Source organism: Giraffa tippelskirchi, chromosome 14 (assembly GCF_054371585.1).
Source record: "Giraffa tippelskirchi isolate mGirTip1 chromosome 14, T2T-mGirTip1v1.2.pri, whole genome shotgun sequence".
In the NCBI taxonomy this organism is placed as follows: domain Eukaryota; kingdom Metazoa; phylum Chordata; class Mammalia; order Artiodactyla; family Giraffidae; genus Giraffa; species Giraffa tippelskirchi.
The window spans coordinates 53,248,905-53,274,401 of NC_137288.1; the positions used below are offsets into that span (position 1 = coordinate 53,248,905).

At 48.4% G+C, this 25,497-nt stretch overlaps 1 protein-coding gene and 2 long non-coding RNA genes across 11 annotated transcripts in view; 1 reads left to right on the plus strand and 2 right to left on the minus strand.

The window, feature by feature from the left end:
* The window catches only part of MTCL1 (microtubule crosslinking factor 1), a 114,311-nt gene that overhangs the window by 81,257 nt on the left and 7,557 nt on the right, over positions 1–25,497 (plus strand). For 6 of the 8 annotated variants that reach the window (XM_081561617.1, XM_081561618.1, XM_081561611.1 and 3 more), the window contains 6 exons: positions 3,804–4,034; positions 5,084–5,269; positions 13,823–13,990; positions 17,645–17,899; positions 22,599–22,895; positions 24,457–24,488. In XM_081561617.1, coding sequence (XP_081417743.1) covers positions 3,804–4,034; positions 5,084–5,269; positions 13,823–13,990; positions 17,645–17,899; positions 22,599–22,895; positions 24,457–24,488 — 1,169 coding nt within the window. Of the gene's footprint in view, positions 1–915; positions 1,011–3,803; positions 4,035–5,083; positions 5,270–13,822; positions 13,991–17,644; positions 17,900–22,598; positions 22,896–24,456; positions 24,489–25,497 lie in introns of all 8 variants that reach the window. The other 2 variants (XM_081561610.1, XM_081561613.1) reach the window with 1 other exon arrangement.
* Positions 16,826–20,616, minus strand: LOC145534336 (uncharacterized). The gene is made up of 2 exons (XR_014074476.1): positions 19,453–20,616; positions 16,826–18,361 (listed from the first exon to the last, which is right to left on the minus strand). It is a non-coding gene; the product is annotated as an uncharacterized LOC145534336 (long non-coding RNA).
* LOC145534335 (uncharacterized) overlaps positions 24,610–25,497 on the minus strand; it is a 67,378-nt gene continuing 66,490 nt past the window's right edge. For both annotated transcript variants that reach the window (XR_014074475.1, XR_014074474.1), the window contains one exon: positions 24,610–25,329. This is a non-coding gene — a long non-coding RNA (uncharacterized LOC145534335). The remainder of the gene's footprint in view (positions 25,330–25,497) is intronic.

Consider the following 25,497-nt stretch of genomic DNA (forward strand, 5'->3'; position numbering starts at 1 on the left):
TGTTGCAGGGCACAGATTCTAGGGCGCACGGGCCTCAGTAGTTGTGGCACACAGGCTTAGATGCCCTGTGGCATGTGGGGTCTTCTTGGACCAGGGAAGGAACCCGTGTCCCCTGCATTGCAAAGGTGGATTCTTAACCACTGGACTGGTGGGCAGCACATCATGCTTCAAGGTTAATGACGCCTGAGATTTTTAATAGGAAAGTATTTCCATCTCTAAAAAACATGTCAAAAGGAGCTCGGCCTCCTCTGTCATTGCCATTTGGACATAAAGGCGTAAAAGATGGATTCTACCAGTAACCGTTTTATTGAAGACTCCTGTAGGTATTTTAATGTAGAATATAGCGGGCAGACCTTGTGCAGCTCCTCCAAGGCACTGACCTCTGTTCAGTGAAGCAGCCCCAGGCCGCTCACCCTAAGCGTCCTGGGGGGAACTCTGGGGAACAAAAGAGAGGCCTCCCGATGGGGCAGGAAAAACTCTAACAAGAAAGTATGAACTCATTAATTATGCAACTGAGAGAGACACTCATGGAGTTGAGCAGTGAGTCCAGAAAGCCGTGTGTGTGAGGCAGTCATGCATGACCATCAGCATCGCCAGCTCTGATGCCCGCAGCTTCTAGAAGGTCATCTAGAAGCCGCCTCGTGTGGAGCTGCCTCCTCTTGGCCTGGTTTGTGGCGCTGTGGTGGCCGAAGCCCAGGTGACGGCACCGCTCACTGACCCGGCTGCCAGGTTAGAGATGCGGGTGGGGCTCTGGGGGAGCTGCCGGTGTCGCTCTCTGCACCCGTGGGTACCTTGTCACTCTGTCACCCCTGCCTCATGCATGGGTCTGTCCCGTGTCTTCAGCTTGGGCCAAGTTTTCGCTGCCACTAAACCACTTCCTTTGTCCCACCAATCAGCTCGGGGGCTCCCCCAGAAAGAGTGTATCGATAAAGGAGCTTCAGGGTCAGCTTGCGCAGGTAGTCAGACTACATCAGAAAGAGGCAGAGAGATTGACAGACACCATCTGGAAGGTAAATACGACTTGGGTCCAGCACCACCTTCTCTGTCCGCAGGGCCCCGAGAGAGAGAGAGAGGGTGGGTGTTGCTTTATAGGGACTTGGTCTCATGCACCAACTGGGCAGCCTGGGCTTGGGGCTGGAGGGCACATGGATAAGGGCACCTGGTCAAGCTGCCTGCCTCGGGGGTCTCACAAAGATCACTGTCTCCCTTCCTGCTAGAAAGCATGCCTTTCCATCCTGACATTGGTCAGTATGTGGTCTCAGGAGACATGGGTTCAATCCCTGGTTTGGGAAGATCCCCAGGAGAAGGGAATGGCAACCCATTCCAGTATTCTTGTCTGGAGAATCCTCATGGACAGAGAAGCCTGGCAGGCTGCAGTCCATGGGATCACAAAGAGCTGAACACGACTGACAGACTAACACAACAACAGACAAGCTTGCCTGTAGCCAGAATCAGTAAAGGGCCTTCCATGCCTCTGGACATGAAAGTGTGTCCATAATGTCCAGTGTCTGCAGATTAGTACGTTTCGTCAATATCAGGTCGATCTTCTGCTAGATACATCGACAATTCACCCGTTGTATTAAAAAAGCTACCACTAATTGGGCTGTGGCCTTATCAGCTGTTTTAGCCATTTTAGAGTAACCTGGTCCTGGCTCAAAATCCTCATCCATTAAGCGCTTCCCCAGAGTTCCCAGGACCTGGGATCACTGTCCCCAGGCCTCCGAGGTACCTGCCACCCCTGACACACCCAAGACGCAAACCCAGGCTTGAATGGCCGTGGCTGCTTCTCAGACCTTTTTGTGTTTGTTCTTGGAAGACGTCTGTTACCTTTAAAAACAAAAACCAAATGATCTTGAGATGGCACCACGGTGTTTCAAATGCATGCCCTACGCACAGTAAGGTATCTGTATGTACTTACTCTGGCAAGGAATGTGCATGCCACCTAAGCCTCAAGTTGTCTGTGGTTCTGCTCATCTAAATGGGTTAAAAACTGATCAAGGGAGTGCCTTCTGCCATGAAGCTCTGGGAGAGCCAAGCCAGGTGCCACTAGATGTGTCCCCCTTCTTACAGTTATATTTACAGGTCAAATTTCACATATTATCACCAAAGAAAAGTAATTTCATATCACTGGAAGGCTAATCTATAAGGAATTTAGCTGTTTTGTTTTTGCATTGCACCAAAAATCATGTTTGAAAGTGAGTTTATCCCTGGAGGTGCTGTCAGCAGAACCGCAGGGTCCCGGTGTTTCTAGTACTGGATTCAGGATAAAGGGCTGTGGGGTGAAGACTCTCCCAGCCTCGGCTGGAGGAGCTGAGCAGTCATCCGGGCTGTTCAAAGGGGAAGGGCAGGGGTCTCCTCACCTCCCGGAGAGCCAGGGACACGACTCTGAGACTTGGGAAGTGCAGGGGATCCTGAAACAGGAGAAGGCAGCAAGGGCCTTGGAGGAAGAGGGAGCAGAGCGAGCCAGCCAGTAAGGGATATTTCTAAGAGGTTATAGATCAAAAAATAAACTAAAAGAATAGACCCTCCCAGGGCTGTGCCTCCAGGAGCCAGTCCTGGGGCACCTCAGGGGCACCCGCCTGGCACTGGGCACGCACAGCGGGGATCAGCTGCACTTGGCAGCTGAAACCTCACCGGGGTCAGTCGATGGCCTGAGATAACACACAAATAAATCGCAGACACTGGGCTTCCAGCAGCCTGGCTGCCCCCTCCTCTCCCTGTCCAGCTCCATGTCCACAGGGGACAAAGCCAGTGCTGGGACTCAGGGCTGCTGAGTATGTGAGTGAGATTGCCTGTTTTTCATGTTATCCCAGCTTCAGGTGCCAACGAGGTCTGGTGTCAGCACCCAACTTAGTACTTTCTCTAGTACTTTAGGGAAACAAAACCTAACCCACCTGTTGGTTTTTGGCACAAGAGGGGGTCTTAGAGTAATGGCAAGACTGGCATTCTAACCCTTTCTGGTCAGTGGAGCAAAAGACTTTCAGCCCATATATGACTTTAGCCACCGTGAACGTTATTCCTGTGCTCTTAATATACACCCCAGCCTTCCCTGATAGCTCAGTTGGTAAAGAATGTTCCTGCAATGTAGGAGACCCTGGTTCAATTCATGGGTCGGGAAGATCCGCTGGAGAAGACTTAGGCTATCCACTCCAGTATTCTTGGGCTTCCCTTGTGGCTCAGCTGGTAAAGAATCTGCCTGCAATGCAGGAGACCTGGGTTTGATTCCTGGGTTGGGAAGATCCCCTGGAGAAGGGAAAGGCTACCCACTCCAGTATTCTGGCCTGGAGAATTCCATGGACTGTATAGTCCATGGGGTCACAAAGAGTCAGACATGACTGAGCGATTTTCACTTCACTGTCTGCACCCCATATGTAGTTGAGTACTAGCTTGTCTTTCTGTCAGGGTCTGTGGGAACCCTAGGGCCCGGCAAGTTAAGGGGGAACGACTCCCACTTACTCCGCCTGGACACCTACAATGTGCCAAGGCACAAGGTACCAGCCCCGGAGTGCAAACAGGGTCTTCCCCTGAGTCAGCTGTGAGCCCTGCCTCCAAGAGACAGTGCTCCTGAAGGGGTCTAAGGAACATCACTGACCCCTCCCCTTGAAGGGGCATTCTCCTCGGAGTCAGGAAGCGCTCAAGGTTTTGTGAAGAGCGAGGAGCCTCGAGGAGTTTACTAAACGCAGGGAGTCGGGGGATGAGGTTTCTGAGTTTCCCATCCCGGGCAGAATGGCCGCTGGCAGAGACTCAGTTGGGTGGCAGGTGGGGATAGCCGCCCATCACGCTGCCTCTCTCCTTTGTCCAAGGTGGAGGAGGAACGCCGCTGTGCCCTGCGGCGGCGGGAGCGGGAGGCGAACGGCCTGGCCCTGCAGAGCTCGCTGCACGAGCGCGCCTGGGGCGACGAGAGGCACCTGCTGCAGCAGGAGCTGCGCTCCCTGAAGCAGAACATCTTCCTCTTCTACGTCAAGCTCAGGTGGCTGCTCAAGCACTGGCGCCAAGGGAGGCAGGCGGAGGACGACGTGGAGGACTTCATGGAGGTAGCTCGGCCCCGGGGGTTCCTTTGTATGGGGTTTGTTCTTGATCCCCAGGCCCTGCTGTCCGCCTATCCCACCCCGCTCCGCACAGTCGTGTTCTGGTAACTCAGGTTATTTCCTCAAGCCCAGTCCAGGCAGAGCAAAGGCAGTGGGTTGTCCAGTGCTGCCCAGGGAGCTCCTTTGAAGAGCACGCTGGTCTGTAACCCCATCCGGCAGCCAGGCTTTTTGCTGATGGATGCATTCCTTATCACCCCAAAGTTCTTCACTGGTTCATTCCACAGTGATGGTTTGCAAACCTGCTCTAACGTGGTCTCTCTGAGCTCCGGGGGGAGCTTTCTCACAGCCTCTGAAATCTGTATATGAGGCATATACCTACTTAGGCCTCAATTCCCAGGTTCACGGCAGGACCAGAGCTATTTGCCTTCTGATTGATGGTTATTGATTAAGGCAAAGTGGCCTCCAGTTCTGCAGGCTCCTCTCTGGCGAGCGCAGGGCTGGAGCTGCTGGTGTCCACTGCTCTGGCTGCCTCATCGGCTGTTCCAGGGACCCGTGGCGGTTGGTTCCTCTTAGCCCCCAAAGACCCTCTGCTCCCACTCTCCTCAGCAGAGTGTGCAGTTTTAAGACATCCTGGGAATGGGGAGATACAATGATGCTCTTGCCTCGGGGTAGAGAACTTCTTATAAAACGAATTCAACCTGCTTCCAGATAGCCATGACCTAGAAAACCATCGTTAAGCAAAACCTGGAAGTAGTTTTCAAGTCTTCTATTGATCAGTACTTTGGAGGCCCTCCTCCTCTCACTGTAACTGAGAGCAGGAATGATTTATAAATAGTAATATTTCTAATCTCCTCTAATAAACTGGGTACCCTCTCTGTGAGGTTTAGATAGAGAAAGTGGCCAATGAGTGAAGTGGCCACTATGAGCCTCTTAGGGGGAGAGGGCTGCGAAGTGAAGTCGTGATAACCCCTGAAGTGGGTGATGAACCTCAGTCATTAAAACTCAGGCTGAGGGCAGAAGAATTAGGGTGTGATTGTCCCCTCCTGCCATTTCAGAGCGATCTTCCAGAGACCTTCCCCAGGCTCGGGGAGCTTGGCATCCAGGGGGACACAAAGGCGGACAGTCTAGACCGATATGACGATGGGCCAGGCTGTGGCTTTTCCCTGGGAGAGCGCTCTCTGCAGATGGGTGACCACGGATCGCGGCTGCAGCCCACAGACGGGGGGCAGCTCTACAGGCAGGTGGGTGCTGGTCTCGGCTCCTCATTCTCCCTGCACTGGGGAGAGAAGACCCCTAGCCTGTCCCTGTCATCTGTTCACACACTGGTGTTCCCAGGGGCAGAGAGCTCTGGTTTACCTGGCTTGTTCACATAAATGAGGACATAGTAAGGGCACATCGATTGAGTCCCCTCGAGGCCAGTGAGTGTACCTCAGGAAGAGGAGAAATCAGTACTGGATAGGGTGGCTCGTGTCTTATACAGAGGGTGACCACTCTTCCAAGGAGGTGGTGCCCTCATCACGGCCACTTAGGGCTTTGTTGTTGTTTGCTGGCAGGCAACATAACGCAGGAGGAAAAGCAAGCTTGTTTGTCTTTTAACCTCCAAATGTGTATAAAGTGTTTCAGGTTGTTTTTAAGCCACACGAAACATAATGTCCCAAATACAAATATTGGATGACACTTGAAGCAAAAGTGAAAGCGTGTGTAAAGAGAGGTGGGGTTTCTGTGTAGAATCTTAAGTAACTATCAGTGTTGCCAAAAGCCCCGTTTATTTTTATAAGCAAACAGGCCCCTGCTGGATAAGCCAAGAGATGCTCTGGGTGCCCCAGGTTGGTTGTGCTTTTCTGCAAAAGGGAAGCTGTGATGGGTTTGGAGTGCCGGGATCCTGAGAGGCTAAAACTTTTTGCTCCCGGGCTTCCTGGCCTGAGACTCTCCTGACCTCATGTTGCTTCTTTGAGGGTCCAGCAGGCAGAGCCTGGATCTGTGGGGAGGCACAGAGTGGGGTGGCCCGGGGCACAGCTGCAGCCACCCCGTCAGAGCCAGTTCAGGCCCTCCCTGCAAGCCGCACTCCACAGCTGCGGCCCTTCCCTCTGCTCAGAGCGCACGCGCGCTCGTGTGTGTGTGTGTGTGTGTGTGTGTGTGTGTGTGTGTGTGGTGGGGGTTGGGGGGGTGGTTAGGATGGCAGCACAGTGTGGGTTAGGGTTTAGGAAAGTGACGCCTCCCTAGCTCACGCCTGGGGGAGCGTTCTCCTCCCCCCACCTTCCCTCTGTGTACAACTCAGATTTTCACAGTTGAAGTCCTGATTTCTACGCATACCTTCACCCTTCATTCTCCCAGAATAACAGGACTGAAGAAAGAGGTTATATTTTCAAAGGAACTTTTAATTACCATTATTAGGAAGTCTGTCATGAGGCCAGTGCCCATGGGGGAGATTTTTTAGCTCATGGAATGAGTTTTCCAGCAAAGATCTAGTTAGAAAATAAAATGCTCCTTTGCAAAACATCCCCTAAAATTGACCAGTTTTATTAGTTTTTAAAAGCGGTGCTGTCCGGCAGTCCCATGGTATATCGGTGACTCATATAGAATTCCTCATTGGCTGTTTAGCCACAGACCCTCTGCCTCCGAGAGCACGTGTAGGGTGTTTCCCACGTACGCATCCAAATACTTTGAGAAAGGGGGATAATGTAACACAGCTGGTTTCCCAAACAACAGTCATGGAAGATTCTCCCTGTGAGATCTATGGAGACCTATGGAAAGTCACTCAGCTGGAGCATCCCGTTCTGCACATCTTAATGTCATCTTTGCTGCTGCCTCCTTCCATCATTCATGTCTCAGCATTTCCGCTTGAAAGTGGAGGTGGACCGCTGTGTCCCTGCTTTGTACAGAGGCACACAGATGGGCTAATGGGGTGGCGTCCGTGTGGGCAGAATCAGATCTGCCTTTAATGGGCCCGTCTGCCCACGACAGTCCAGTGCACGAGGCCGTCCATCTGAGGACACAAGATTAATGAGCTCTACTGTAAACGACAGCTGGCGCCTGGCAGTGCACTTCTCGGGAGGGAGGTCTCTCCATCCTGTACCAGCCAGGCGGCCTGGACGTGGGAGCCGGGCACATGTCGCAGGGAGTGGCCCCTCAAGCCGCACTCACCTCAACAACTCCGAGGGCCTCCCAAGGCGATAAGCGGAGTGGGAAATGTGGCCTGACTTCTTTCCCAAGGATAAATTAGCAGGGGAGAGAATTTCCCAGGCCTTGCCTTGTGTCACAGTGAACAGTCTCACAGCTGAACAGGGTGGATGGCAACATTTATCATGTCAAAGGAGGTTAAAAAAAATTGTATGTGTCAAGTCAGCGCTGGAAATAGTTCATTAAAAACCATCAGATTGGAAAATGTTTGGGTCTGTGAACATTCCCCACAGACTGACGAGGCAGCAGGGACCCACCTGTCCTGGGGGCAGTGAGCACTTTGAGTTCACCCAGCCTTCTGCAGGGGCCCAGGCTGGGGCCAGGCACCAAGATGCCTGCCACTGCGTTGAGCTTCTGAGGCCAGCACTACTACAGCCAAGTATGCCTTTGATAGTTAGTAGTAATTCCTGAAATCAAGTTTTTAAACACAGGGTGGTTAATAGTGCCAGAAGTATGACCCTGGGCTTCCAACAGCCAGTCTTCCCAGAATTGGATTAAGTCATTAAAAGAGAAGTTACTTTTTCATTCAGGGATGTGACATAATACTCTTTGTTAAAGCATCTGTTAAGTGTGGAGAGGGCAATCTAATGCAATTATGAAAAAGTGTTAAGTGTTAGTCGCCCAGTTGTGTCTGACTCTTTGCAACTCCATGGAATGTAGCCTGCTAACTCCTCTGTCCATGGAATTCTCCAGGCAAGAATACTGGAGTGGGTTGCCATGTCCTTCTCTAGGGGATCTTCCTGACCCAGGGATCGAACCCAGGTCTCTCACATTGCAGGCAGATCCTTTACCGTTTACCATGTTTCGTGTTCAAATCTTCAAGTCTTCAACTGCCACTGGTCCCTGAGGGCCCTCCTCAGGATCCAGCCTGAGGACTTGGGGCAATCTGTTCCCTGGGCCTTTGTCACTGACCTGGGACTTGGAGGCCCCCCAGCTCAAAGCCAGCCTTTCCCTGTAGACAGAGTGCCTTTGGCTCCAGGGCCTCCTGGGCCTGCACTCACCTGGTGCCCAGTAGCCTACTCGCTGGCTACCCATTCTTTCTACTCTGCCCAAGATACAGGAACTTCCAGAAACAGCACTTCCACACATCTGATTTTATTTTTTAAATAAGAAGGTGCTCCTCTTGAGCCTTGATAGCTTTTATGTTTCACTTTCGTATGTAGCACCAGATTCATTCTTCAGACTCTGCGACTTTATAGCCTCACCTAACAGACATGCAACTCTGTGAAAGTAACCAGACCAGAGTTTACGATTAGGAAACACTTCATTTTTGCTGTTTATTTTTGTTATTTGCTGTTTATTGTGTTACTGTGAAAGTAGCATGTGTTCAGGGCGTGGAAAGTCACAAGTAACAAAAGGTTCCTGAGGAAATACTTGGCCCCAGACCCACCTCCCCGACCTACCTGTGGCTGGCAGATAGTTTGTGACACACCTTTCCGAGTGTTGTGGCACAAGCTCTGATATTCTAAGGAGCTTGCCAGTAATCAGTTCGTTCTTCCCATCTGGCCACTTGACTTCCATCACACTTGCCCTGGTTTCTTTGAAGCCTTTGGCAACAGTTCTGGGTCTATACCTTGTTCAATCTGTGTCCATTTGTCCTCTCACACACCCACCTTACTCTTCCGAGGCCCTCAGTGAAAATGATGGGAGACCTGCAGGCATGGAGTCTGCCTGGTCCAGGTCACCCAGCGTATTCGCAGCCAGTGGACATGTGAGTTCTATCCATAGATGAGTCCGTCATCTCTGCAAGCTTCTATCAGAGATTATATTTTCACAGCCAGTCTTTAATAACTCATTCTCCTTTATCTGTGGGGGATAACGGTTTTGAAAAGAATCTTTAATCCGTATGTAACAATGAAGGTAAGAATGACAAATGGCTTATTAGTTAAAATGTTGCTGGATTAAAATGTTGTAGGAGCTTCCTAGATGGCGCAGTGGTCAAGACTCTGCCTGCCAGTGCAGGAGATAGAAGAGATGCAGGTGTGATCCCTGGGTCAGGAAGATCCCCTGAAGTAGGAAATGGCTGTCCACACCAGTATTCTTGTCTGGAGAATCCCATGGACAGAGGAGCCTGGTGGGCTACGGTCTCTGGGGTTGCAGTTGGACATGACTGAGACCAAGCACACACAGATATGTAAAGATAACCTTTCTGGCTAATCTCAGTAAAGGATGACTTGGCGCCCCTGCTGGTGAAGGAGTTACTTTTATTGAACCTGCAAGAGGCCCCCATCTTTATATGTATCAAATGGAAACTATGCATGGGTGTGTATGTGGAAGTGGGCGGGGGGTGGTCAGGGCAGCCAACCACAGCATTCCTGGACTCTGCCTAAGTGAGTATGAGGCAGAGGCCAGCATCTCTATTTTGTGATTGACTTTCTGTGGGTCAGCCCATAGCAGCAGGTCAGTACCTCTGTTCCAATTTTAGATTACACCCGTCTCCAAACTCAGTGGCTCTGATGCAGCAGAGTGGTTGATGTTAAGTGTAGCTCTTTCACAGAATTACTTTTGTGCATGTCTTAGAAATCTTAAGCAAAAGTGAGTCTGTAAAATAGTTGGTGTTGCCTCATCAACTGGTCTGCTACCTTTCTATAAACTTCTTTTCAATTTCTATTAACATGTATCCTATAATGGGATTGGGCTTCCCTGACAGTTCAGTTGGTAAAGAATCCGCCTGCAATTCAGGACACCTGGGTTCGATCCCTGGGTTGGGAAGATTCCCTGGAGAAGGGAAAGGCTACCCACTCCGGTATTCTGGCCTAGAGAATTCCATGGGGTCGCAAAGAATCGGACACAACTGAGTGACTTTCACTTATAATTGGATAACAGTCCTATTGGCCAAAGCCCAACCTTGAACCTGTTATTTTAACACTTTACAGCACAAACTCCTGATGCCTACTGGAGGGTTATCCAAGCTTGAAAGGGCTGAAATGCCCTTAGAATTGAGAAGGAAATTGTGGAAACATTTTATCCTGCTTCTTTGTAAGAAGACCAATAAGCTGATCTTAAAGAAATTGGGGAGTTAGCCTTTTTCATTACAATTGCCCATACTTACCAGAAGGGCTTCCTTGGTGGCTCAGAGGGTAAGGCGTCTGCCTGCAATGCAGAAGACCTGGGTTTGATCCCCAGGTCAGGAAGATCCCCCGGAGAAGGAAATGGCAACACACTCCAGTACTCTTGCCTGGAAAATGCCATGGAGGGAGGAGCCTGGTAGGCTACAGTCAATGGGATCGCAAAGAGTCATACACAACTGAGCAATTTCACTTTTTGTATACTTACCAGATATATAAGCTAAAAGGTTGTAGAGCTCAGCACCTGGCACAGAAGGTTCTGAAAGCTCTGTATCTAAGAAGACTTTCACCTGAAGACCTAGTTTTGATTCCATCCTTGACTTGATTTGGGTCTTTCTACCAAAAATATAGCTCAGCAAATGGCCACCACTGGGAGAAATGAGAAGAGTAACTTCTAGGTGTTCTTTCAGGAGGGGTACTGTTATTTCCCTTGATGTAATTGGCTTCACAGAGATTATCCATCTCTGTTTATTTTTGGCTGTGTTGGATCTTCATTGCAGCACGGAGAGGCTACTCTCTAGTTGCGGTTGCACGGGCTTCTCATTGCAGTGGCTTCTCTTGTGAAGCACAGGCTCTAGGCATGCAGGCTTCAGTAGTGGTAGCACTCAGGCTCAGTAGTTGCAGTTCACAGGCTCTAGAGCACAGGCTCAGTAGTTGTGGCACATAGGCTTAAATCCTCTCCGGTCTGTGAGACCTTCCCGGAACCAGGCATCAAACTCATGTCTCCTGTATTGGCGGGCAGATTCTTAACTACTAGACCCCTAGGGAAGCCCTAGATTAGCTATCTTTAAAATTAAAGCTTGGGCAGGGTTATGAAGCCAAAATTCACATATGCTGGCGGGCTTGTCCATTCTTAGGTAGCACAGGCAGACCTGGATTGCAGTCAGGCTCCACGCTTCCTCACGGCCACACAGGTCCCCCGTTGTTGCGGGTCCTCCCCTGTGACAAGGGCATGTGCCAGTGTGCACTCAGGCTCGATGTGAGATGCAAGCACTGTCCTGTAGGTGAAGGATCATCACACCCCTGGCCCACTGGAAACCACTAGTGTTAATTACCATCACTGGGTTTCTGTGTGTATAACAGTCAGTTGGAAGGATCAGTGCCTGTCTATGGCTCATTCAGGGTCTTCAGAAGTTTTCTCTTGGACATAGTTCTTGCCGTTATTCTCCAGGGGCAGAAGTAGGTTGGCTGCGTGCCAGGCCACACGCTGCGCCCAGGTGACTATGGTAACAGGGACCAATAGCATCGATTCTCTGGGCTCTTATCCCCTTTGGCCACCTTCACCCCAAAGCAAGTTTGAGCTTATCCCATGATGATTAAATATAATACTGGTATAACAGGACATTATGTTGATTGCTGTGGCCCAAATGTGCATGAAAACATTAAGGCTTGATTTTATTTAATCTGATATCTATTAATGCCAAAAAGTACTTACTTCCAGCAGAAGCAAAATTTCAATCTGCAAAAGGACAGTCATGTGAACCCTGCTTTCAAGGAGCACAAAATTCTGGTCCTGATGTTGTCACAGCTGTTTGTTAGAGAAGAACCCCAAAGTTGACCACATACATGACTTGGGGTTCATAGGAAGGTATTGATCACGTGTGATTTATTATGTGGTTTTCTGCTTTTTCTTCAATGAAACAGACAACTGCTCCAGAGTCTGGATAAAAATTATTACCGTGATTTTATGCTTAAAATAGTTTGACTTGAAAAGTAGTGATTTTTTTAAAATCTAAAATCCAATGATGAAAAATCAAATCTACCATAAAATAAAAGTAATTTTTTAGCAAACAAATTCTATACTTAGGAAGATGTATATTTATGAAAAGACTGTTGTAACACCTCACTCACTCGTACTTACAACTTTTAAATACTTTTGGTGTAGAGTTTAAAGAAACTTCTGCATTGATTACAGTTTTGCACATTTTATGAATCTCTCATTGAGAACAGTGGTAATTTACTTATATTCTGATGGTTGGAAAGAACGTACAGGATTTTTAGAAGGTTTTCTATTTGCCAAGTTTTGCAAATGTTAACTGAATTGTACTCTCAGTGCCTCTTAGAGCTGTTAAAAGTGAAAATTGGTTTTCATGGTGAGGAAAATCAAGGAGCAATAAATGCTAACAGACCTTTCCACCTGACCAAAAGTCTACTGTATCTAATACTAAAACTTTTCATATAAATTATGGAGAAAACTATGGTGTTTTCAGTGATAAAGCTCATGTTAAGGAATTTCTAACATCCAAACATATATCCAGAATATCATCAATTCTTCCCAAGCATGGCTAACCATTTTTGCATATGTACACGTGTGTTTCGTCGATTGACTAGATGGTTTTAGAAGCATGATTGCCTCTCGAGCTGATGGAAGAGAGAAGGCTGCTGGGCATGCAGATCCCAGGCTCGCTGCCCTGGAACGGGAGGTTTACCGAGGGGGGATTCTTCTGAGTGTGAGGGGCTCTGTTTTCCCATGTTACAGACAACCTGCCTCCAGCAGGACTGAGAGCACTTTTAAGTCCTCCTGCCTCATAAATATACCAAAGAGGATTGCCTTGAGACCATTCAGGGAGCTAGCAATGGGCTTTAGGTGTTCTCCGTCTGGTTTCTAGAGATGGGCTCATGTGGCTTTTATTATTCAGGTACCATCATTGATTCAGGGTGTATTAACTCATTTGGACAAACCTTCTGATATAATGCCCATGCTGAAGCGTACTGAGATAGCAATCATGGTTTTGAAATGTGTGTTCATAGAACTAGATAGGTATTATTGGAAAATACAAAATCTTTTAAGTTTGGTAGAGCAGGTTAGTAGTAAGAATCCATTCTTCATTTATCAGACCTGTTTGCATGCTTCCCATGAGCTGAGCACCAGAAATGTGTGAGGTGGTCAGCCTTTGACAACTTGGAGGTTGGGGGCACAAGGGAGGCACAGGATAAACACACAGGTACAGTAGTTATTCCTGCCATTAGTGAGCAAAGAGAGATTCTGGGCAGTGACTCTATTTTGATGGACCACGAGGAAGCCTTCACTGACACGTTAAGCCTTTACTTTTGGTTTTAACTATTAGACCTAAAAGTCACCCCCACCCCGTGACTCTGCTTGTTGCATATATGACCTCTTAGTAAGCACAAGTTGGAGACTAACCACCACGTTGATGAGACACATGAGCCCTTTATTAATTCCCTTCTGGTTCAACAGCTGGCACTCAAGTGACAGCACACAGAGGTGAGTTTATCTCGTTATTCCTGTTCTCAACCAGAGCTGTGACGTCTGAAGTCACGCAGAGCATCCTGGCAGCCCTGGCTCGGCTCCCGTGGCCTCCCTCAGCTTCTTCCCATCTCTGCTCCAGGTGTCCGTGGTGCCAGCCTCCTCATCCAAGGAGCCCTTAGCAGCATCGGCCGGTGGCCCTCGAGCAGCCAGGGGACCCACTCTCCCCCTAACTGTGCAGATTCCCACCACAGCCCTGCACCAGCCCCCCTCCCCTGCTGGCCAGGCCCCTGTCCTCACCCTCGTGAGATGGCAGAGCTGCCCTCGTGTCCCCGCAGGTGGCGGAGACCCAGCCGCTGTTCTGCGCGCTCAAGGCGCTGCTCGAGGAGCTGCGCGCGGAGCTGCGGGAGGACGCGTGCGCACGCCAGCAGCTGCAGCAGCAATATGCCGGCGACAAGGCCGCCTGGGATGTGGAGTGGGCCGCACTCACGTGCCGCCTGGAGCAGGTACGCCCCGGGCTCCTCTCTGACCGCGGGGAGGGTCTGGATCCCACGGCCTGGCTGGGAAAGAGGGGGTGAGGAGAAACCCGCAGCAACAGCCTCCGGCACCTGGGAAGTCCCCTGCCTTCCTGCAGTGCCATCCTTCCCTCTTCTTCCCTCTCCCAAGGTGTGAAACAGTGTTTCAAAAAGCAGTGTCTGTTTCCCCATTCTGTGTAGAACAAGGTTGTCTCTTTTTATTACCCAGTTTATTTAAACTAAAAGCATAAGAGTTCACCCATTCCCTACCCACTTCCCCCTGGCAGCTCCTAATCTGTTCAGTGTAAATATGAGCTTGGTTTCATCTGTTTACTTACAGATTCCACATCTACTTGTGATCACACAGTATTTATCTGTCTCTCTGATTTCAATTAGCATAATGCCCTTGAGCTCCACCCAATGTTGCTGCAAATGGCATATTTCGTTCTTTTTCATGACTGGGTAGTATTCCATTGCATATATGTACCACATCTTCTTTATCCATTCATGAATCCATGAACATTTATGTTGCTTCCATAAACGGTGCTGCTGGGAACAGGGGGATACAGATATCTTTTCACATGAGTGTTTTTTCTGCAGATAACAAGTACATGAAAAAATGCTCTGTTACTAATCCTCAGGGAAATGCAACTCAAAGCCACAATGAGCTGTCACCTCACAGCTGTTGGAATGGCTCTTATCAGAAACATTAGAAACAGCGAGTGTTGGTGGGAGAAAGGAGCAAGGATGTCCTTAGTGCTACCCAAGCCTGACCAGCATGAAATGGTGATCAGAGTGCACTGCTGTCAGACAGAAGCAAGGAAAAGGCAGATTGTGATTTTGTTATCTCTAAAAGAAGCAAATGAATGCTTTCCTTAGATTTCTCCTAGTGCTGGGAAGACCTTGTAGACCTCTCATTACACATGCCCTAGAAGTCCGATGAGTTGTGCTGTCCTTATTCACACGGGAGAAGTGAAAGCCCGGAGGAAGCGTGTTGTCTCAGGTTGCAGAGGCTTCACTGCGAGTGGAGACGAGAGCACAGGGTCTCGGAGACTTAAGACCACAGCCCTGGTCGTTAAGATCAGGCTGCTCCAGAAATGCTCTTTTCTGCGTGCTTCCTCCCTGGAAACCTTTGAAAGTGGTCACTTCCTGCGTGGCATCTGCTTGCTCAGACTGCTTCTCTGGGTGTCTCCCCACCCCCCCATCATGCTGCACCATCTCAGATGATCTCTTTTCTGGGCAGACTGTAATCAAGATTTTGTATCAGTTGGCCCCGACACAAGAGAAAAAAAAACTGGAAAGACGACATTTTCCAAATGGTGTTGATAAAAGCTGAGAGGGCTTGTCCTGTCAGAAGAAGACAGCTCCCACATGCCCACAGGTTCACCTGTACTGCCGTCTGGTGCACAGGGGCAGAAGTGCCAGGCTCTGGAGGGGCCGAGGTACAGCCGCCTCTGCAGGGGCAGCAGCAAAGCACAGCCGGACCAGAGCTCCCGGCCAGGCTAGGCAAGGATGCAGCTGCTGACCCAGTTATGAATCCTGCCGACTGCCTGGTAGGAGGTTCTTACTAGATATTGTTTATCTTAGTTCACAGCCTGAAGAGCCGGCAGTGGAGGAGAAATGAGTAAGGATGTTCTGATAAGCTGCCTTTAAGCTTACTTTAAAAATATGTTTATGGGGGAAACAGCTAAATATTTTGAGAAATGTAAGCGTAGCCAAAAAGAGGAGGCATAATCTTTGACATGAGCCAGCTACAAAATATTTCATCTTTGTTTTAGAGGAACCTGGTATCCACCCACACATTTGCTACACATAAAGCCTCGGGGATAATCACTAAACACCAAGAAGTAAAGCTAGGATTTCAAACCTAGAAGCCAAGTGGTAATAGGTAAAGATTTCACCTTCTGCCCCCAAGCTGTTTAAGAGGTTCTCAAACATTTGTGGCCCAGGGAACAGTGAATATGGGCTGATGCTAGTACATTTATAATAGTGCCATCTTTGCCCATTTATACTTAAATGCAAAACAGCTGAATTCTACCCAGAGGGAAATATTTTCTCTCAGTGGAGGCCATGTTGTGTCAATCCCCAAATCTAATTCCTTCAACTGACTCCTGAGTCAGAGCTTGCTTTTCCAGGGATTCCCCCAACAGAAAAGACAGATCCTTAGGTGGTTCTCAGTACAGTGGGAGAGCAGACAAGGGCCAAAGTTAGTAACAGAGTGATTAAGTGCCTGCCAGACCTGTACACAGGCTCCTGGGAATGGTAGTGTGCAGGGCACACACCTCAGTCTGCAGGCTCAGGGCAGGGTGGTTTGTGAAAAGTCCTGCTTAGAATGAATCTTGGAGGATGAACAGGAGTGGCTCCATGGAAAAGGAGAGAAAGGGACATCATGAAGACAGGAGCGTGACACACCCGGGCAGGTGCACCTCACCATGTATGAGTGGAAAGAAGAATGTTCAAAGAATCAAAACACTGATCCTGATTTCGTCATGGGAGTAAAGCATTTTGACTTGCATTTTTAAGAAGTTATTCTGATACAGAGGTAGAGAATAGATTAGAAACCATTAGAATTGAATAGATTAACATGGGGCCATGGATAGACTTCAGGGATCTGCTTACCTAGAATAGGAAAAAGGGTGTATCTTTGTGTTCATGAATCTTGCACTAATATTTATCACATTCACCAACAACAGTATACCCCCAGTTCCCTCCTCCTGTCCTTTGCACTGTTGTCAGTTTACTTCTACACATTCTGTAAACACACAATATGCTGCAACTATTTTTACCTTGGACACTTAGTATTTTAAAGCAATTAAAAATAGAAAATGAGCTATATTTGCATTTATTTAGGATTTCCAGTGTTCTTCATTTTTTGTGCAGATCAAAGTGCTTGCTGGTATATCATTCCTTCTGCCTGAAAACTTCCTCTATCATTTCTTGAAATCAAGTCTGCTGACAGTAATTTTTTTTAAATTTCCATTTGTTGAAAAACCTTTTTCCCCCTGTATTTTTGAAAGATGTTGCTGAGTACAGAATTCTGCTGAGGTCGACATTTCCCCCCTCTAGCCCTTTCACAGTGTTATTCCATTGTCCCCTGACTTGCATGTTTCCAAGGGGAGGTCTGCTGTCATTCCCATCTTTGTGACTCCATGGGTGGTGTTTTTTTTCTGTCTTGCCTCCAAGGTTTCCTCTTTTTCAGCAGTATGCATGTGGTGTCTAGATGGGAGTTCTTTTGCTTGCTTGCTTTTGGTCTTCAACCTCCTGGGTGCTTGATGTGTGTTTATTCTAGACTGCTAGGTTTCATCGCTGCCCCATTACCAGGTTCCACAAAGAGCCGAAGGATGTAGGGATAGACATGTGCCTGCCCTCAAGCAGAACAGGCAGGAGACATGGTGACTGGGAGTCTGCAAGGGGATTGAGGAGTGGACTGTGGGAAGCTGAGTGGATTCTCTGATTCACCTCTGTGTGACTCTGTCAGATGTTCGTAATTAGGACTTTTAAAGACGAAAATACTTTCCTCTGTAAGCTTGGTCAGATCTTGATTTAAACACGACTCCAGGGATAATATGTGAATGTGCTAAGGTTTTCTTCACCTAATAATGTGAGACTGTCAGGGACTAAGTTCCCATGTCTTATCCTTGACAGCTGGAAGCAAAGAATGAGAAGAGCTTGGGAGACCCAGGCTCCTGCACCGATAGCAAAGGGGCATTCAGGAAGGAGAGGGAGGTGCAGCAGAAGCTGCTGGCGGACAGTCACAGGCTGGTCATGGACCTGCGCTGGCAGATCCACCACAGCGAGAAGAACTGGAACCGGGAGAAAGTGGAGCTTCTCGACCGCCTGGACCGGGAGCGCCAGGAGTGGGGACAGCAGGAGAAGGAGCTGCTGTGGAGAATTGAACAGGTGAGGGTGCCCCTAGGAGGAGTGGGGATGCCTGGCCTGGCAACCAGAGAACTCAGAGGGGAAACTGAAACAGCTCGGGGGTCTCTGCCATATCAGGCTGATCTAGGGGCTTCCAGAGGAAGAGGAAGAAATCCTGGGGTCTCCAGTGTTGGAGACCTAGGGTCAGCCCTCCTACGACACAGGTCTTTTCATGCAAAGTCGGTAGGTAACTTTACTCAGTGTGTCCGGTTGGGAGTGGGGATAACTATTTTAAGGTGTTAAAAGACTAAACTTGAAAGGCAAGGTTATTTCATATCTTAGAAAGTGATTTCTGCCAAAAAGAAAAGTAGCTTTTAAGTCTGCCACTAAAGATGTGGTCACAGTGACTGCTCCAGCTTGAATGGAAGTGTTGTCCATTAGTGAAGAAACTGCTGAATTCAGTAGGAAGTCAGGCTGTTTACACCTGCTGTGGATCTTGCAGAGCTGTGATTAGACAGGACACAGTCAGGGGAGGTGACTGGTAGTTCATTATCTTCAGCTAAACAAACGATTCAAACACACAGATGAGTTCAGTGGGAGAGGGGAGTTGTTTTTCTACAGATAATCATTCCCTGCCTTGCGTCAGATGTAGGAAAGTTTGCATAGCTGTGATCCTGCTTGAGTGGTGCCCAAATTAAATTTCCACATGAAAACAATGAAAGATTGGGATTCTTTCCAGGCTGGGTTTTGACATAGCATACAATTTCAGCCTGTCACACTTATAAATTTAGGTGGCCTCAAGGAAATGTATTAATAACAAACTGAAAGCAGGAAAAATAACCTCATTATTCTTTTACAAATGCCCATGCTGCCTTTTGGAAAATGTGCTGTATTATTCCTGAGACATGGACCTCTGTTCTGCAGGTGCAATGGCAAAGGTCCGTTTCTGCTCACTGGTGGGGAGGGAGGGAGGAAGGGAGAACTGAAAAGAACCAGGAGCTTTTGGCTCAAGAACCCCTGAGCAGAAGCAAGTGCATTTGCAGATAGAGAGGCCTGACGTCCTTCCTGGGTTCAGTTACTCACACAGCTGAGTCACCCAGACTGGTAGGTGATGTGGCTCATTTCAGAATTCCCCAGATTCTATCAAAGGAAGGTTGGCCACTTCCTGTTTGGCCTGGAATGTGACACTTGAGAAGACTCTCTTGTCTTAAACCCTCGGTGTGCCTGTGCTCCATGCAGAGGATCAGCTGTTGGGTGGGCGTCACGGGGGCAGAGGCAGCATATACTCGGACAAAGTGCTCATGGATTCACCCAATGTGAATTAACTAGTGTCACAGCTCCTCCAGACCCCTCCCTGGAGAGTCCCTCCTGGCCTCCCTCCAGGACCACTCCCTGTCCCTCCTGCACCCCAGCAAGACCATGGTCATCATCTCCTTTGCCCGTCAGCTCTAGGCTCCTTGCTCTTGTTTTGGCTTCACTGTGGATATAACCTTGGATGTAACTGAAGCAAGTCTTTAAGGGCTTCATTTTACTTTGGGGAATGAGGGTAATTTCTAACAAAGGAAAAATTAGTAAGACATCTTGGTGATGTTCACCTTTAAAGTCCTGGGGATGAGCAGCATTTTAAGACTGTCTTTGGAAAGGTGAGTGGGCAGGGGCTGAACCCCCTTTGCAGCTTGTCACTACTGCCATGGTCCTACCATGATGACAGCCTCAGAACTTGAGTCCTCCAGGTTAACATGTTTGAGCAAATGGACTTGAGCGAGACGTGGGTTCTGGGTGTTCCTTCATCTGTTTCTGAAATTTGTGGTAGACCCCACATATTTGTACCGTGAGTTCACTGTTTTTAGAAGAGAGTTTGTTGATGCTTCAGATATGCAGTTGTGGCTTTCAAAAATAAATCCAGCCCAGTATTTGATATTTTAAAAATCACAGTACCCAATCCTGAAAATTAGGAAAAGTGGTTAAAGGCATTCTCTATAAAAGAGGAAACGGACTTGATGTGTGTAGCGTTGTGTAGGTCTGTCAGTTATTGTTTGTTTGTTTAACTTTTAGCTGCTTGTTCCACAGATAAACTGGACATGCAGGCGAGCACTCTTCATAACGTGTGCCCCTCGATATCTGACTATGTTGTGGGCCATGTGACCTTGTCTGTGATGGCCTAGACAGATGGTGAGAGGAGTAACAGTAAATCCATTTTCCACTGCGAGAACACATGCTTCATACTTGTGCGGTGGCACTGAATTCCTACATGATTTCTGTGCCGTGTGAGGCGTTTTATGTGATGAATGACGGTGGAAATGTGGTAGAGGTCATGTAACACACACTATCTATTGCATCGGCAGTTCGTCTCCGCCCAGACCTAACGGTGAGGGTTAACTTCTCTGGAGTCACACCACATTTCTCCTGTGAATCATCAGGTCCCAGTTAGCCTGCAGAGGCTCTAGGACTTGGTTCTGTTAAAAACCTGAAGGAAAGCTCCAGCGTCATTGTTATTCTAGTGACTTTCTTAAATCAGTTGCTTCTACAGCAAAAAAGGCTGTTCTTTTAAAACCTGTGTACAAAGTAACTTTTTTTCTTGTGAACAGGTTGGGTAAGGGGGCACTCTTAAGGGTGTTTTGCTGCCTGTATTATTTGAAGAAGTGAAGTCGCTCAGTTGTGTCTCTTTGCAAACCCCATGGACTATAGCCTACCAGACTCCTCCATCCATGGGATTTTCCAGGCAAAAGTACTGGAGTGGGTTGCCATTTCCTTCTCCAGGGGATCTTCCTGACCCAAGGATCGAACCCAGGTCTTCCGCATTGCAGGCAGATGCTTTACCATCTGAGCCACCAGGGAAGCCCCAAGGCAAATCATTTAAATTTGGTGTTTGCTCTAGAAGTTGTTCTCCTGCAGGATTCTAAGTACAGTAGGTGCTGGTGGCTGGTCTGAAATGACTCTCCTAGGAAACCCTATCCTTTTAAGGGCCTTTTACTCTGTGACAGCACTGCAGAGGCATCTTGGCAGCAGACACCTCCAGCTAAAACCACTCCAGTTCATTTTTAGGGAACCTAACACTTACCAGCTCTAGTGCATGCTGCTCCTGGCTGCCCGGGTTTATTTTTGACACCATGCTTTGCCAAGTGAGAATGTGTTGGTTCGTAGCTCCCCACTGTAGTCATTCTCCCCCTCTTCACACGCACCCTCCGTGCACATTTACAGTTTCAGATGTGATTTTAATTTACAGTTTCAGATGTGATTTTAATCTTAATTCTGTGCCTGAAATAGCTTGGAGATGATGTGTTAAAACTAAATCACACTGACATACATAGATGAATAATAAAAAGCTTTCCTTTTTTTTAAAAAAAAAAGGATTTATGGTCTTTGAAAATGACAAAGAACTAGGTCAGCAGGGCTGGAGAAGAGAGCAGAGGGTTTTCAGCTGAGCTGATACTCGGGGTGATTTTGTTTGTTCCCTGATTCAACTGGGATTCTGCCTCAAACTCCAGCATTTAAGGTCTGGCTGCTTCCTCCTAAAATAAAGGTGATACCCACCTCAGAAATCACCAGAAATGAGGAGAAGTCCTTTGTCCCCATCGCTGCATATGGCTTTGTTCCCAGTGACACACTTGTGGATGAAGGCTTGAGTTAGGACACAAGATGTAGTTTGTGACAGAGGCTCTGTTAAAACAGAGGCTTTGTAAATGAATGCGCTTCCGAGGGAGGGTCAGTGCTTCCGGCCACCATCTCAGCACTCTGCCATCCTTGGAGATGACTCCAGAGGCGGGCACGGTGGAGCAGATTCTGTGAATTTCCCTAGTGCTTCAGGGGAGGCCGGGAGGGGAGCACGGGAGGAGAAGAGACAGTGCTGCCTGCACGTGTCCCTGCCCGTCCCCGTGGTTCCATGGGCTCCTCCTGAAGGCCCCCTGCGCTGTGAAGAGATGAGGCATTTATCAGTGCGCCCAGGCCCAAGGACTCCCACAGGCCTGAGGGGAGTCGGTGGTAGTCCCACTGATGAACACTGACCTTTAGGGTGGGCCTGGCCCTGCAGTCCCCTGGCAGTCCCAGAGGGGAGGCACCCATCTTACAGGTGGGGACACTGAGCACGAGGACTAGCCACATACAGCAGCTCCAGTCTCCTGTGGTTTCCACCACTGCTGCTGCTTACGTTTACCAGGTCAGGGAAAAGTTCAACTCCAGTCTATGTGGCTCACATGTTTACTCCTTCTAGTCATACCGGATCTTTAGGTTACCTCTGTAGCTGAATTTTCATCCTCTCAAGGAAAGTGTGAGCTGTTTTCAACACCCAGTGGCTGTAACCCGGGCGATCACGCGAGGTTTATGTGGGACCCATTCCAAACGACTCGGACACCATGCTCTGTTGTTGTCAGGAAACCTTGCTGGTTAGGACACCCAAATTCACCCCAGATGTCTGCTGTCACTGATGGCTTTCCAGTGAATGTGTCTTACGTTCGGAAGGTAACTACAAAAAGGGATTTCTAAATGTGTCATTCGGCAATGTTAGATTTTAAAAACGTGTGATTTCCCATGAGCACAGCACTCAGTTACACATACAATAACATATTCTCTACAGAAGGAGTTGACTTGAGTGTGGTTAATGCAGATGTTTCTAGTCCAGATAACATTGTGATTTTTTTTTAAAAAAACATTTGTGGTGTTATTTTTGAAATTGACGCCAGAATTTTAAGAACATAAAATGTCTATCTTCAGGCTAATTGTTTTCACTTTTAAAACCTTTAAGTTGCAGAAAGAAAACAGTCCCCAGAGAGGTGGCAGTTTCCTCTGTGATCAAGAGGAAGGGGACGCCCACCCCTGTACCCACCCAGGGAGCCCTCGGGCGCCCCGTCCTGCAGGGATGTGGCCCTGCATGGACACAGACTCCAGTGCGTTTGAGGACCGGCCGCTGTCCAAGCTGAAAGAATCGGACAGGTGCTCAGCCCGGGAGAACCTCTACCTGGACACCTTGTCCCTGGATGATGAGCCAGAGGAGCCCCCGGCCCGCGGGCCCCAGAGGGAGTTCAGGAACTGCTTCCATGAGGTCAGCTTGTGTTTGGGTCTAGTCACCTGCAGGAGAGAGGGTGAGGGGTTGGGAAGCTGGCCTAGTGGCTGGCATGCTGTGGGCTCTGCATATTGTGGCCCTGAGGTTAGTAAAAATGAAACTTCGTGATGCGAGAGCTTTGGGGTGGTCCTGACCCCAGGCTCCCTGCTGCACTTGGCTGCTTGTCTCAAGGTCAGAAATTCAGAGCCTGTGTCCCATGTGAATAGGAGTTCTCAGGAGCAGTGACATCCAGGAGGAAATCAATCATCCCAGTGCAGAGCTGCCGATTTCCTTAAAATCACAGCACAGTCTCTGCTTCCAGAAAACACATTAATAACAGAAAAGTTTTCTTTTAAAGAAAGTACTTCACATTGGAAATAGCAAATATCAGTAACCAATGACATACAATAAATACCTTCTTTATGCAAAGGGAAAAATTCCAACACTAGAAAGCTATGGGACTTAGATCAGTAAAGGGGAAAGCTTAGCTCTGTGCAGAAATCCCCACGGGATGGCAGTGGGTTTTCCTGGTTAAAGACTGATTTTAAGAATCACTCCTTGTGAGCTGGTCTCACAGTGGCTGCACCTGTCATTTGACCTGTCCCACACGCTCAGCAGATGGGGTGCCCGTCAGGCAGTACTGCTGGAAGTGGGGACCTCCTCCTTGGCACCTGAACCCAGCAGAGGTGACATCGCCAGCATGCCACCCCAGGGGTCTCTAGCAGCAGTGTCCCGACCCCATGCTGACCACAGCAGCGCAGCCAGGGCTCTCTGGGGGATCCTTGAAGGGTTTGCTGGCTGGGGCCTCACTCCATCCGGACTGGGTCCGCACAAGGGTGTCCTTTGCTCAGGAGAACCACGTATGCAGTTCTCTTCTTTAGCAGAGGTCACTGTAGCTTTCCCAACGCCCAAGGGCGATGTTTAAACACCAAGAGCACTCTAAGGCCGTCACACTTTTCTTTCATTTTATTGCAGTACAGTTGGTGTACAATGTTAAATTGCAGGTGTATGATATAGTGGTTCAGATCTTAAAGGTTATATACTCCATTTACAGTTATTATAAAATACTGGCAGCATTCCCTGTGCCATACAGCATATCCTGTAGCTTGTTTATTTTCTATGTAGTGTCTGTGCCTTTCACGCTAACTTCTACAGCCTGGCTGAGGCCAGGGGACCTCTACGCTGACTTACCCTCCTCCCTCCCCCCTCCCAACCCTTACTCCTTCTCTCGCTTGCATGTGGGCGCTCTCTCTCACACATTGTCATTAATGAGGCAGCTTTGAGGCTCACACACACAGCAATGCCCTCTGAAAAACACAGAAGAGCCGCCTTGAGACAAAGCTTACAGCCAGTTTTTCTCACTCACGTAGGCCCTCCCTCATCACCCCTGGATTCTGGTGTCATTACTGAACTTCCAAGGGTTGAGGGGCAGAGGCACTCCTGGCCCAAACTTGGATTCCATGTACGTTTTACATGTTTTCCTAAGAGCAAAACAGACCCCTTAGCAGCCCCAAATCTGCCAGTACTGACTGATTCAGGTGGACTTATTTCTTTTTTACAGGAAGAAGAAAATCACAAGGGAAATCTTCAAAGGTAAGTAAGGTTGATGAAATGACAGTAGACTACTGCAGGAAAAAACCTCCTGGTCTTAAAAGTCTATCTATAGTCACAGCAGTGCACTGTGACACTCTTCAAAAATGACTTAGAGTAAAACTTCTGGATAAGTAGTTGCTTTATTATACGGTATTTAGATCATTAACAACAAAAAGGCCAGCGCTGTGCTGTGTATATAAGGGGATAACTGTGTTAAACAGTTTTTAAAAAGTTCATGGAAACCCCTCTTCTGATTTAAATCCTGGAAAAAAACTCCTTCTTGATATGCTGTAAGAAATTTTAGATTGACCATTTAAAAGCTCTCCTAGGAGGACTTATTACAGTATTTACCAACAGTAATCCTTGAAGTAAATATAAAGTAGCTGGTATTTGCAATCATACTTTCTAGTAATCCACGTATGTATGTGGGACGTGTCTGAAAAGGCCCATATAAGCAAATTTGTTTAAATGGAACAGAAGGCAGGGGCAGGAGTGAGCCCAGAGGGGACTTCTGTTTGAAATGGTGTTGATATCACGCACCAGCCTGCTCACCCGCTCCACTGCCCTCCACATCGTCCACTGCCCTTGGGAGACTGTTAGCGCTTTAGCTGATCGAGATGAGGCCAGCAGGTAGAGGAGATGTCAGATGACAGTTACTTTGTGGTGGCCTCTCCTCTTCCCCACCACGCTGGTATCTGGGTTGGACTCTGGTACAGTCACGTCTGCTCTAAGACGGGGAACTCAGGAAACTCCCACAGATTCAGTATCAAGGGCACCTGTCAACAGACGGAGAGGCCAGGCCACACCCAGGCTTCCCTTCTTCCTGTGGAGCTGCCGTAGGCTGAAACAGAACAGTGCAGAGTGGACTTGGAGCTTAACTCCAACTACTCTGAAGCACCATGCCCCGCCCCAGTTTTGAAAGTCAGCCGTAGTAAATTCTGACCAATCCAGGGCTCCTGCATCAATTCCAGAGCTGTAAAAGGCCAAAGGGTCAGCCCGAGTGGAGACC